The sequence below is a fragment of the Manis pentadactyla genome, chromosome 17, assembly GCF_030020395.1.
Source record: "Manis pentadactyla isolate mManPen7 chromosome 17, mManPen7.hap1, whole genome shotgun sequence".
Lineage (NCBI taxonomy): Eukaryota > Metazoa > Chordata > Mammalia > Pholidota > Manidae > Manis > Manis pentadactyla.
In genome coordinates this window covers 52975087-52988099 of record NC_080035.1, presented here as the reverse complement: position 1 = coordinate 52988099, position 13013 = coordinate 52975087, and the positions used below count along the sequence as shown (strand labels likewise).

The following is a 13013-nucleotide window of genomic DNA, read 5'->3' as shown; positions in this document are numbered from 1 at the left end:
GAAATGGACAACTTCCTAGAAAAATACAACCTTCCACGACTGACCCAGAAAGAAACAGAAAATCTAAACAGACCAATTACCAGCAACAAAATTAAAGCGGTAATCAGAAAACTACCCAAGAACAAAACCCCCAGGCCAGATGGATTTACCTCGGAATTTTATCAGACATACAGAGAAGATATAATACCCATTCTCCTTAAAGTTTTCCAAAAAATACAAGAGGAGGGAATACTCCCAAACTCATTCTATGAAGCCAACTTCACCCTAATACCAAAACCAGGCAAAGACCCCACCTAAAAAGAAAATTACAGACCAATACCCTGATGAACGTAGATGCAAAAATACTCAACAAAATATTAGCAAACCGAATTCAAAAATACATCAAAAGGATCATACAACATGACCAAGTGGGATTCATCCCAGAGATGCAAGAATGGTACAATATTTGAAAATCCATCAGCATCATCCACCACATCAACAAAAAGAAGGACAAAAACCACATGATCATCTCCATAGATACTGAAAAAGCATTCGACAAAATTCAACATCCATTCATGATAAAAACTCTCAACAAAATGGGTATAGAGGGCAAGTACCTCAACATAATAAAGGCCATATATGATAAACCCACAGCCAACATCATACTGAACAGCAAGAAGCTGAAAGCTTTTCCTCTGAGATCGGGAACAAGACAGGGATGCCCACTCTCCCCACTGTTATTCAACATAGTACTGGAGGTCCTAGCCACGGCAGTTAGACAAAATAAAGAAATACAAGGAATCCAGATTGGTAAAGAAGAAGTTAAACTGTCACTATTTGCAGATGGCATGATATTGTACATAAAAAACCCTAAAGACTCCACTCCAAAACTATTAGAACTAATACTGGAATTCAGCAAAGTTGCAGGATAAAAAATTAACATTCAGAAATCTGTGGCTTTCCTATACACCAACAATGAATTAATAGAAAGAGAAATCAGGAAAACAATTCCATTAACAATAGCATCAAAAGGAATAAAATACCTAGGAATAAACCTAACCAAGGAAGTGAAAGACCTATACCCTGAAAACTGTAAGACACTTTTTAAGAGAAATTAAAGAGGTCACTAACAAATGGAAACTCATCCCATGCTCCCGGCTAGGAAGAATTAATATTGTCAAAATGGCCATCCTGCCCAAAACTATATACAGATTTGATGCAATCCTTATCAAATTACCAACAACATTCTTCAATGAACTTGAACAAATAGTTCAAAAATTCATATGGAAACACCAAAGACCCCGAATAGCCAAAGCAATCCTGAGAAGGAAGAATAAAGTGGAGGAGATCTCACTCCGCAACTTCAAGCTCTACTACAAAACCACAGTAATTAAGATAATTTGGAACTGGCACAAGAACAGAGCCACAGACCAATGGAACAGACTAGAAACTCCGAACATTAACCCAAACGTATATGGTTAATTAATATTCAATAAAGGAGCCATGGACATACAATGGGGAAATGACAGTCTCTTCAACAGATGGTGCTGGCAAAACTGGACAGCTACATGTAGGAGAATGAAACTGGATCACTCTCTAACCCCATACACAAAAGTAAATTCAAAATGGATCAAAGACCTGAATGTAAGTCATGAAACCATAAAACTCTTAGAAAAAAACATAGGCAAAAATGTCTTAGACATAACATGAGTGACCTCTTCTTGAACATATCTTCTCGGGCAAGGGAAACAAAAGCAAAAATGAACAAGTGGGTCTATATCAAGCTGAAAAGCTTCTGTACAGCAAAGGACACCATCAATAGAACAAAAAGGTATCCTACAGTATAGGAGAATATATTCATAAATGACAGATCCGATAAAAGGGTTGACATCCAAAATATAAAGAGTTCACACACCTCAACAAACAAAAAGCAAATAATCCAATTAAAAAATGGGCAGAGGAGCTGAACAGACAGTTCTCCAAAGAAGAAATTCAGATGGCCAACAGACACATGAAAAGATGCTCCACATTGCTTGTCATCAGAGAAATGCAAATTAAAACCACAATGAGATACCACCTCACAACAATAAGGATGACTACCATCCAAAAGACGAACAACAACAAATGTTGGCCAGGTTATGGCGAAAGGGGAACCCTCCTATACTGCTGGTGGGAATGTAAATTAGTTCAACCATTGTGGAAAGCAGTATGGAGGTTCCTCAAAATGCTCAAAATAGAAATACCATTTGACCCAGGAATTCCACTTCCAGGAATTTACCCTAAGAATGCAGCACTCCAGTTTGAAAAAGACAGATGCACCCCTATGTTTATTGCTGCACTATTTACAATAGCCAAGATTTGGAAGCAACCTAAATGTCCATCAGTAGATGAATGGATAAAGAAGATGTGGTACATATACACAATGGAATATTACTCGGCCATAAGAAAAAAACAGATCCTACCATTTGCCACAACATGGATGGAGCTAGAGGGTATTATGCTCAGTAAAACAAGCCAGGTGGAGAAAGACAAGTACCAAATGATTTCACTCATGTGGAGTATAAGAACAAAGGAAAACTGAAGGAACAAAACAGCAGCAGAATCACAGAACCCAAGAATGGACTAACAGTTACCAAAGGGAAAGGGACTGGGGAGGGTGGGTGGGAAGGGAGGGATAAGGGTGGGGAAAACGAAAGGGGGCATTACAATTAGCATGTATAGTGGGGGGGGGGGCACCGGGAGGGCTGTGCAACACAGAGAAGACAAGTAGTGATTTTACAGTATCTTACTACCCTGATGGACAGTGACTGTGAAGGGGTATGTGGGGGGTACTTGGTGAAGGGAGAGCCTAGTAAACATAATGTCCTTCATGTAATTGTAGATTAATGATTCCAAAATATAAATTTAAAAAAAATTTGTGTTACACTGTATGAGAATCAGTAAAGAATCAAGGCCAGTTGATCAAACTTTCTGAGTGGAGGGAGATTTTTTAGCTCAGCGTGTGGGTTGACCACTCTTAACAGAGTTTCTAAAACTTTAATGAGCTGTCGAAGGAGGTAACGCATTTCCATTACAGCCGTTATTCTATATAACTGAAAAATCACATTTCCAAAATGTTGTAAAGAAGATTTAAACAGTAGACAGGTTTTATTGTGCCATGACAGGATCTTTGGGTTTAATGTTCTCTTTCCCAGCTTGAACACTATCTGATTTTATACTTTTTAAGTTACTTTATTGCACAAATATTATACTCAACCCCAAGTAGGAGAACTAAGGCATAGGAAAAACTGAGTTTCTCCTACCTATTTGACGCTGTACTTAACATTGGCAAAATAGAGCTGGTTCTCTGTTGAATTTAATCAATGAAGAGAGACACTCTTAACCCCTTAAGAAAATAATTTGAGATTTTATTTCCTTATTCTAAGTTATTAAGAAAACTGTCTGAGTCACTAGAGGTGGTAAAGGTAAAATACAGCTATTTTCCAGGCCTCTCTGATGCATAGCCCAAAAAATACAACATTGGAAGTGCTTCCAATGTTGCCATAGAAATGATATCAAATCTTAAGGCAGTGAAATGTTTATATGTGTACTTTCAGTTTTATAATACCTATTTTTTGTATTTTTAAGAGCCCATGTTTTATATTTGTTTAGCTGGGTGCCAACACCCCACTGACATCACCTATGTATGATAGGACCAAATGAGAAAGATTCAAGAACTGTACATTAGTTTTTAGAAAATATTAATTGCAGAAAGAAATGAAGCAGAAGTGGGAAAATCTGCTAGAAACCATTTCATCCTAATCTTTTTGCCAAGAAAAAAAGTTAATCTGGTTGACATGTTTTCTAGTTGTTTGTCATTAAGTATAATTGTTCAGTGCATATGACTATTTCAGGCTCAACTCCTGCATCAAGGACAGATTGTATTCATAAATTGTGATGATTGCATATATTTGTTTCCTCTGAAAATGCGAGTTGGTGGTGGTAATGGGATAGCCACCCTAAGGAGTTAGGCATGTGGCAGTTTGCCAGTGTCCCTCTCTGTAGTTATTGATGTAAAGCTAGGCTCCATGACCTTGCTGTGCTCCAGACCATTTATGCAACCTGATTCATTGGTGTGATCAAGTAATTATATGATTTGTCTCTTGGTTTTTCCTTTTTAATGTCTTGCTTATGTATTAAGTCATGTGCATAGTGTAGACTACAATTTATAGATGAATAGAAAATTGAAATTAAAAGATTTATGACTTATAGACAGCTACTTTCATAATTTATTTTAGAATGAAAAGATGTAGGTTTTTGGAAAGATGTAGGTATTTTTCAAAGTAAAACTTTCAAATGGAAACAATTCACTACTTTTTAATTTTGCTACTTTGATTTTGGTGTTTATGCAAATATTATCTGTAATAGCACAGTGAGAAAGTGTTTCTCTTCTTTGTTTCCCAGTAGATTTAATAGCAGTTTAATCTGTAATCAATTTTTGCTTTAAAATCTATGTGATGAGAAAATACCTGTCTATAGAAGATATACTATAATAAATATAACTCCTTTTGTTTTAAGTTCTTAGGCCCATTAGATGAAAATTTCAATGAAGAAGATTTTTACTTGTTGGAAAAGATAACATTTGCTAATTTAGCAGAGCAAATTAAAGGCATTGTTGAAAAAATGGAAATCAACTCAAAGAAGTAGGTATTTAAATCATAGAGCAATTCTTTTTGGGGTTTTGTATCTGATTTTTTTAATTAGAAAATATTTCAAATACACAAGTAAAGCTGTAATAAAAGCTATAGAGAATGTAAAGAAATAATTAAAGATATCCATTTACTCGCCATCACCAAACTATTAGATGTTAGTATTGTGTTCTGTTTCTCAACCACCCATCCCAACCGCCTCCCTCTCCAAGAGGCACCCATTTTCCTAAGTGTTGTGTGCATGATTCCCGTAGGTGTGTTCATACTTTTGCTTCATCTGTAAGTACCCATTATCAGTGTTCATGTGTCAAATGCCTTGACTTTTTTAGAAAGATACTTTTATACTATCAGCCCATTTTGTAGTCTCCTTCTGTAGGAGCTTTATCCAGTTCATGTGCATAGAGCTGGTTGATTAATTTTAATTACTTTTTAGTATTTCATTTTATGAGTATTACTGCAGTTTACTTACTCAATCCATTACTGAGGTACAGTTAACTTGGCTTTAGTTTTTTACTATTACAGAGATGCTATAATGAATGTGCTTTAAATGTCTCCTTGTGCAATGTATGAGTCTCTCTAGATTAAGGGAGTATTGTTATTGGGTTGTAGGGTGTATGTGTTTACCAAATATTCCTAAACATTTATACTTGGAACAGTGAATATTCCCACCAGAAATGCATAAGAGTTCCTGTTTCCTAAGTCCTCACCAACACTTGGTGTTGTCTGACTTGTTAGTTTTCCTTATCTGATGGATATGAAATTGTACCTTGTTGTAATTTGCTTTCCTTGACTTCCAGCACAGTTGAGTATCTTTTCATATGATTGTTTTCATTCAAGTTTGCTTTTCTGTAAAAATACCTGTGCATATCTTTTGCTTTGTTACCTGTTGGGTTATTTTTCTTCTTTTAGTGATTTGTCAATCACTATTTGTAAATCTATGATTCTCTATACTAATCTTTATCCATTATATGTGCAACAAATATAATCAGTTTGTGGCTTGGCTTTTTACTTTTTATTGTAATTATTGCCATATGCAAAGGTTTTTTAAAATTTTTATGTCAAAATATTATCAGGGTTATTCCATCATTGTTTATCTGTGATCTTTGTGTCTAAGAGGTGGGGGAGATGTATAGAAATTATGTTTAGTCTGAGTTCATAAAGACAGTTTCCTTTATTTTCTTCTAAAAGCTTTTTCTTAAAGTTTTATATTGCCTCATGCCAGTCCCACACTCCAGTTGCCACAGCTCTAATAAATTCTGATGTCAGATAGTGAAAATTCCCCATTTTGCCTCTTCTTCAAAATTGTTTTGATTAGTTTTTGCTAGTTGCTCTTCCATATAAATATGATTAGGACCAGCATCAGAAGTTCTATTAAAAAACCCTCCTAGATTTTTATGGCATTTTCTTTGAATTTATAGATTAGTTTAAAGAGAATTGCCACCTTTGTATAATATTGAAATTATCCATTGTGTATATACACACATTATTTATATGTAGCTATATAAATGTATGTACAATATATATTTATAAGATATTATAAATATATATTTATGATATAATAATAGATAGGCATATAATTGGCATATATGGTACATAGTTTACATATAAATTTATATCTGAGAATAGGATGGAAGGTAAATAGACACATTTGCTTAGTATTCCTTTCAGGTCTTTCAGTGAAGCTTCCATTTTTTTTCCCACGGTGTCTTACACATACGTTTTTAGATTTATGCCCTAGTTCTTTATACTTTTAGCTCATATTGTAAATAGTCTATTTTAAATCACATGCTCAAATTGTTTATTGCTAAATCACAGGAACAATATTAAGTTTCTATATTGCTGGGTGCTTATTTTTTGTAACATGTTTAGTGTTAGATTCTTGTGTCATTTTCAGTCACAACAGCCTTGTTCCTTAACTTCCAGTTTTCACATGTCTCCTATGTCAGCCTCTCTCTTGTTTTACTTTGCTTACTTTTGCAAGGAAATTAAAACTATCTGCTTTACTAGTTTTTTAATGATAGGCTCTTAATTGTTTTTGTTTGTTTTTAATTTCAATTCTTATTTTTATCAACTTCTCAAGGTTGGAATTTTAGCTCACTAATAGCTAGTTTTTTCCATACATACCCTTGTATTATAGGCCTGAAATTATATTATTTATGTGAATCACATAAGTTTTGATCTGTAAATACTTCATATTGATTGAGTGCTAAGTGTTTCCACATTTCTGTTTTGATTTTTTTAATAATTTTCATTTCTTAAAATGTTTTGAAGTATTCAGAGTGTTGGTCTCATGAAGACAAGTTTTTTGTCCATTTTATTGTTTTTTATCTCTTGTGCATAGAATTGTGCCTAAATGTTGTTAGGTACCCAGTAAAAATTTGGTGAAATGAAGTATGTTTAAAAATTTTTGAAGGCACAGTATAAAACTAAGTTCCAGTTTATCTTGAACCATTATCAGGGAACATCATTTATGGACATCAAGTTATTTGGTATTTATCCAAATTTTGTGAGACAGGGTTGATTTTTATCATTGTTCCAAAATGGTTGATATTTTTTAAAGGCATATTCTCTAATTGTGTGAAAGATTTTACATAGGTCTATTTCATTGAACATAGTATTTTTTTCCAATCATTGAAATACTGAATATTTTCTTATCTGTCAGTTACTAAGAGAAATTTGTTAAACACCATTCAGACTGTGGATTTATTATTTAATTCTTGTAATGTCAATTTTTGTTTTACGTGTATTTTGAGCTGTATATTGTTATGTACACCCTGATTTAGAATTGTTACTTCCTAGTGAATTATTCCTTTCATCATTATATAATGATTTCCTAATAATGATTTTTTCTTAAAATCTATGGGTCTTATATTTAGGCCACATCAGCATTTTTTTTATTAATGTTTCCCTGTTATATTTTTTTCTATTCTTTCAGTGGCACCCATGCATCTTACAGCCTAAGGCTAGGCTTTGGGGATGGTTATCTTGCCAGAACTAAAAGTTCTTATTCTTAGTGTTGAATACAGAATTCTGATTCAGATGAAATGAATGTCCTTAATCTATCATTTAGGAAATGATGTATCTTAAAAATTCATTATTCAGGAAGTGATGTTAATAAAAAATTATAAATGTTTGCTGAGTAGTAAAGTAAAAGCCTAGCTGCAGTGAACTGGTAGTAGCCACAGTTATTTTCAAGTGGAATAAAATGGAAGAAAACTTTAAAAAGAAAAAAGTTTTAATTTCATAGTCAAATAAATTAGCTAAGTCTAGAATATGTTGAAAAGCACATAATTCATAATTATTTGTCAGATTTTATAAATATGTCAACATTTCAGAGTTAATTTTTTTTAGCTTTGTTTGGTAAAAACTATAGTTATAGTTATAAGTAGTTATAAATAGGTTCAAGAAGCTCCTTTAGCCATTTTAAAGCTGCCAAACCAAATTTCAAACCAAACCACTACTGAGACAGCAAAAGCCAGCAACATTAAAATGTAACCGCATCCCCTCTAATTGTCTTAAGTTGTTGCATGCACACAAACAAGTTGTGTTGTAATTACAATAAATTCATGTTAAAGGTATGCCCCTAAGGTGTGCATCCTGATTTCCATGCTTTTCAGGAGTTAGTTAACCAGGAAGGTAGAACCCTGAATGCCAGAAACTGAATCCTTGGAACCCTTATTCCCAGGAGCACATAAAACCCATTTCCCTAGTGGAGTGCCTGCAGATTGCTGTTCTGAGGGACGTCCCAGCTCCCAGGCAGGAGGTGCTGAGTTTCTCGTGCCCTTTCCCCTTCTTAGTTCAGAGTACTTCTCAAAAAGAGAAAAATCGACCGGGATAGCTGAAAATTCAGAGAACCTTAGAAAAAATTGCTTGGGGCCTCAAAGATTTTCCTTTTCTCATCTCTCTCTCCATTCAGTACATAGTTCAATACATACATATTACTTGAACCATGGGGAGCACATTTGATTATATTTGCCTACAATTTCACATATTAGAGGAGATTGTGTTGCTAATAAATAAATACTTCGGAGAGAGTTTAGGCATAGAGATTACAGTTTTGATTAATATATTCACTGAATACATGTTTTTTAAGTGGCCATTAAATGCAGCACCTTGTGAAAGGTAGGTATTATGAATAGAAAGAATAGAGAGTGCTACATTTCAGGACCTTACAGTCCAGTAAAAGATGATATATTATAGTAGATAGAAGGCTCTTAATGACTCTGAATCTAAATTTTTTATAAAGTGGTGGTGCCTCTCTTTTCTCCCTTTTTTTCTTTTCAGGAAGCCTCCTTAAAGTTCAGCCAACACTTTCTGTCTCAGTGTATCACTAACCATACAATATATTTTCTCTATCATGGATTTTCAAATTTGGTTATGTTTAATCTAGGTATTTATTCTATGCTGTCTTAATTAGTTACCAAACTAATTTGTAACTATAGGAATCTGGGCTTTTTGACTATATTAAAATTCTTTGAAAGTAGCCATCCTGTTATTGACCTTTTGTTTTTCCTGCCTTTCTTTCCTATATGGGCCCCAGGGCTCAGACACTCAGCAAATATTGACCTGAACTGAATGATTGCTTATGTTCTCATAGACACTGTTGAGAACACTGCTTCTATGTGTTGAAGATCATATCAATGATAAGAAAAAGTAGGATGTTTTTAAAAGCAACAGTTGTCTTTAGACTGACACATTCTACTGACAAATTTAAAAGAAAAATTACATAAATTTATCTACTGGAGACATTCTCAATTAAATTCCCCTTAAGGCATTAATTATGACATGAAATATGGACCCTCCTCTTCCCAAAAAACTCACACATTGTTTGTCTTTTTTACCTAGCATGAGTGACCTTATTATGAAAGTTGATGCCCTTATTTCCTCTTTGCCTCAGCACAAATCTCGGCATGATGTCACGTTTCTTAAAGAGAATCACAGGTAAGAATATAATAGTGTCTGTGTTTTGTCTGTAATTGCATCCTAAGCTCAGTTATAGTTTCCATTTGTATTCATAATATAGCAAAATTCAAAGTTCTTTGCTAGAGAATAAATATATATGATAAGATTAGGCAAAGAAATTCCAGTTAAGTATATATTCTAGTAAATAATAGAATATGAAGCTTCATGCAAGTTATATCTGGTATGATTTGTTATATTCATTTCATGCCCAAGGTCAGTTCGAATTTTTGCAGTATTTTGGTGTAATCATTATAAATAATAATAACTTTATATTCTCAATGTATAAAAGACTCAGCTCCTACAGAATTCTGATAAAAAATGTAGACATGTACAACAGCATGTCCCCACTCTGAGCTGTTGACAGATATATTCTGAGGGAAAAACTGTTCCCTGGTCATGTAAGTTTAGAGAACACTGCATCCTTGCAGGGGGAGGTGTTTTCAGTGTGCATCAACATATTAACAGTTGTGAGACGTGATGCAGTTAAAAGAAGACAAAAGTTCATTAATGGCTAATTCAGCAGTCGGGTAACTTATCTGTGGAACACCCACGGAATACTTTGTTAAAAATGTATCTCATAAAAATTAGGTTTTCTGAAAACAGCCATCAGAGAAATACTCTTTTAGAATATTAAACTAGTTTATAATTTCACTATGTAATACAATTGTTCCTCCAAGAGATGTGAAATAAAATTCATCAGGTTCTATCTGAATATATAGAATTACCTGTGTCCACAGAAAGGGAACTTCTTTGTTCTTGTTTTTAATAGAGGACCAGTTGGAATTGGGAAAAAAATCAGTTAGGAATTACATAACCAAACTATAGTCATGCTTTATTATACTTTATTATATGATCTTTTTCTAATTGCTTCTGTAAATCTAAATTGAGATAAATTACTTTAGTACAAACATAAAATGTCTGATACTGCCTTGTGAGTTTTTTGATTTTATGGTAGATGCAATCTTAGATTACTTAAGTTTACTAGTAGAAGCTTAAAAATGGTTTAGCTGTAGAAGTCTATCTTTTGAGATGCCTCAACACATGTATAGTATTATTTTCAAGAAATTATAAATAGAAATTATCTGGTAATATTGGGAATGAAGTTTATTTTTTTAGATAACTTAAGATTCAATACTGTGAATTTTAACTATTTTAAACGCATCTAATAGAATTCTTTTCACAAATTTTTTGATTTCTTAAATGTCATGTGCTGAAATGATTTAACAGAAATTGTTCAAAACTATCATTATAAATATCAGTCATAATCCTGTCCCTTTAAATTATACTTAGGAATTTTGTTTTGTTTGGAATTATTTGCTCCCATATTAAATGTCTGAAACATCTCATCTTTTATAAGTTTATTGTTGTTTCTGCTTACTTTCTCTATCTTCATTATTTTTAACAGTAGCTATGCGACTTTTTTTTAATACTACTACTAAATATCCCAGAGCTCACTCAAGTGTCTTAAAATTATCACCTTTAGTAACTCTCTCTGGAAATACCATCCTTTGGCTAACAAAAAGCTTGCTTCTAATTTTTTCCTGTCAAGGAAAACTATGGTATTTTATAGGCACAAGTCAATTTTATATACGAATTTCTGCATAAAGTCATACACTTAATTTTGAAAAATGTTGGTGAACCTTTGGAAATTGATATTAGGGTAACACAGTATGCTAGCAAAAACTTCTTGTCACTTTTCATTTTAATTTATACATTTTCAATATCATATCTATAGTTATATATTATTTCAGGAGAATACATACTTCGGTAATCACACTGAAAAATTAATTCACTTATACTTCTGAGTGATATATAATATATATATTTTTATGCAGCATTATGCCCTGGCACTCTGCTTCTATGTCTGTATGGAGCCATTTTATAATACTTCAGAAATGTGTTAAAACAGTTATAAATCTGATATTTCTGTATTAATATATTTGATCTTAATTATTCCTACTAAAATTTAAATTGCCTTATAAGTATTTAAATTTACAAGGTAACTTAGATGGTTTGCAAAAGTAGGAAGAAAAGGATGGGGGTAAATTGAAATCTAGAAGAAAGTGAAAAATGAAAAGCACAGTTATATTTTTCTCAGCCCTGAAGAATCTTTTGATTTTTTTGTATTGCCTTCTCTCCAGAATATGTGGATTTGATAATGTTCCAACATTGCCAAAAGCAAAAACAACAGCCCTAACCTGTCGCCCTATTATCTCAGGAACTCGCAGTGGCAGCTGCCAGTCGTGTGGTGCTGAAGGTCTTGAAGGTCTTGCAGACCGATGCTTGCCCTGCGACTTTAAAAACTGAACTCTAAGATTTCCCAGTTTGCATGGTTCACAGAGTTCTTGAATGAAAGCAAGTAATTGCTCAGGTGACATGAATATTCTTAGAAAAGGGAGGGTGCAGAAATTTCTCTGGGGAATTTCACAAAGAGAATACTATGTAATGAACAGTGTCTTCATTCAACATCCTTAAAATAGATGACTTGACCTGTTTTTATACATGAATTGATAGCATCATAACAAGATCAAATCAGTAAAACAGTTCTGCATGGAATGTATTCAGTATTGGCTGAGAAGGCAGCAGTCTGTGTATGGTGTGTCTGTATGTGATAAACTGCATACACCTCAGGCTGTTTTTGGCCATTTTTTCTCGGAGTTAAGTTTTTAGTAATTCTTGACTGTCAGTGCTCCACATTGCTCTTCCTGGCTAATGGCATGAAGTATAGCAATAGTTGCTTGGCAATTGAGTACAAATCCATTGCCTTAAAAAGGTGGTTTGAGCAGCGTTCACATTTTCTGTCCATTGTGCCTAAGAAAAGGGTTGTTGTGCTTTTGTTCTTAGATGACTTGATGTAATACCTACTGTCAGGCTCAAGATTCTGCCCAGAAATTGTCCCAGATCTACACCAGCACACATGTGATAGATGATGGGACTTCTGATGCATCCAGCCTCACAGAACTGGCAGCAGTCTGAGGGGAAGAACTCAGAGTAGCAGTAAACAGGGGCCCATATTTCTAATAGTAATTCTCCAGCAGGATCTGTTCTCTGATTCTGCCACTCCTATTTTAATACAATTGAATCATATCAACTGTATATAAAATAAAATATCTTTAATTTCTCTGTGTCAGCCCATATTTAAAGTGAACTTTACATTAGCTTTTATGTAATTGCTGAGAAATTCATCCTTTCACTGCAAAAAGTCCAGATATTTAGAGACTTTCTATACCAAAGAGGACTAATATCCCTGTAATTTTTCAGGTGCATGTTTTGATTTGGTGATCTTTTTGCCTTTATAATATGTAAAATATTTAATTTATTCATCCCTCAAAAAATGACATATTAATGTTAAAACAGTAATTCAGTTGGAATATTCTGTACTTT

The 13013-nt window shown here is 33.6% G+C and overlaps 1 protein-coding gene across 1 annotated transcript in view; it reads left to right on the top strand.

Annotated features, from left to right (window-relative positions):
* The window catches only part of UGGT2 (UDP-glucose glycoprotein glucosyltransferase 2), a 171758-nt gene that overhangs the window by 106440 nt on the left and 52305 nt on the right, over positions 1–13013 (top strand). Inside the window, exons 23-24 of the mRNA XM_036893788.2 lie at positions 4537–4661; positions 9513–9608. Coding sequence (XP_036749683.2) covers positions 4537–4661; positions 9513–9608 — 221 coding nt within the window. The remainder of the gene's footprint in view (positions 1–4536; positions 4662–9512; positions 9609–13013) is intronic.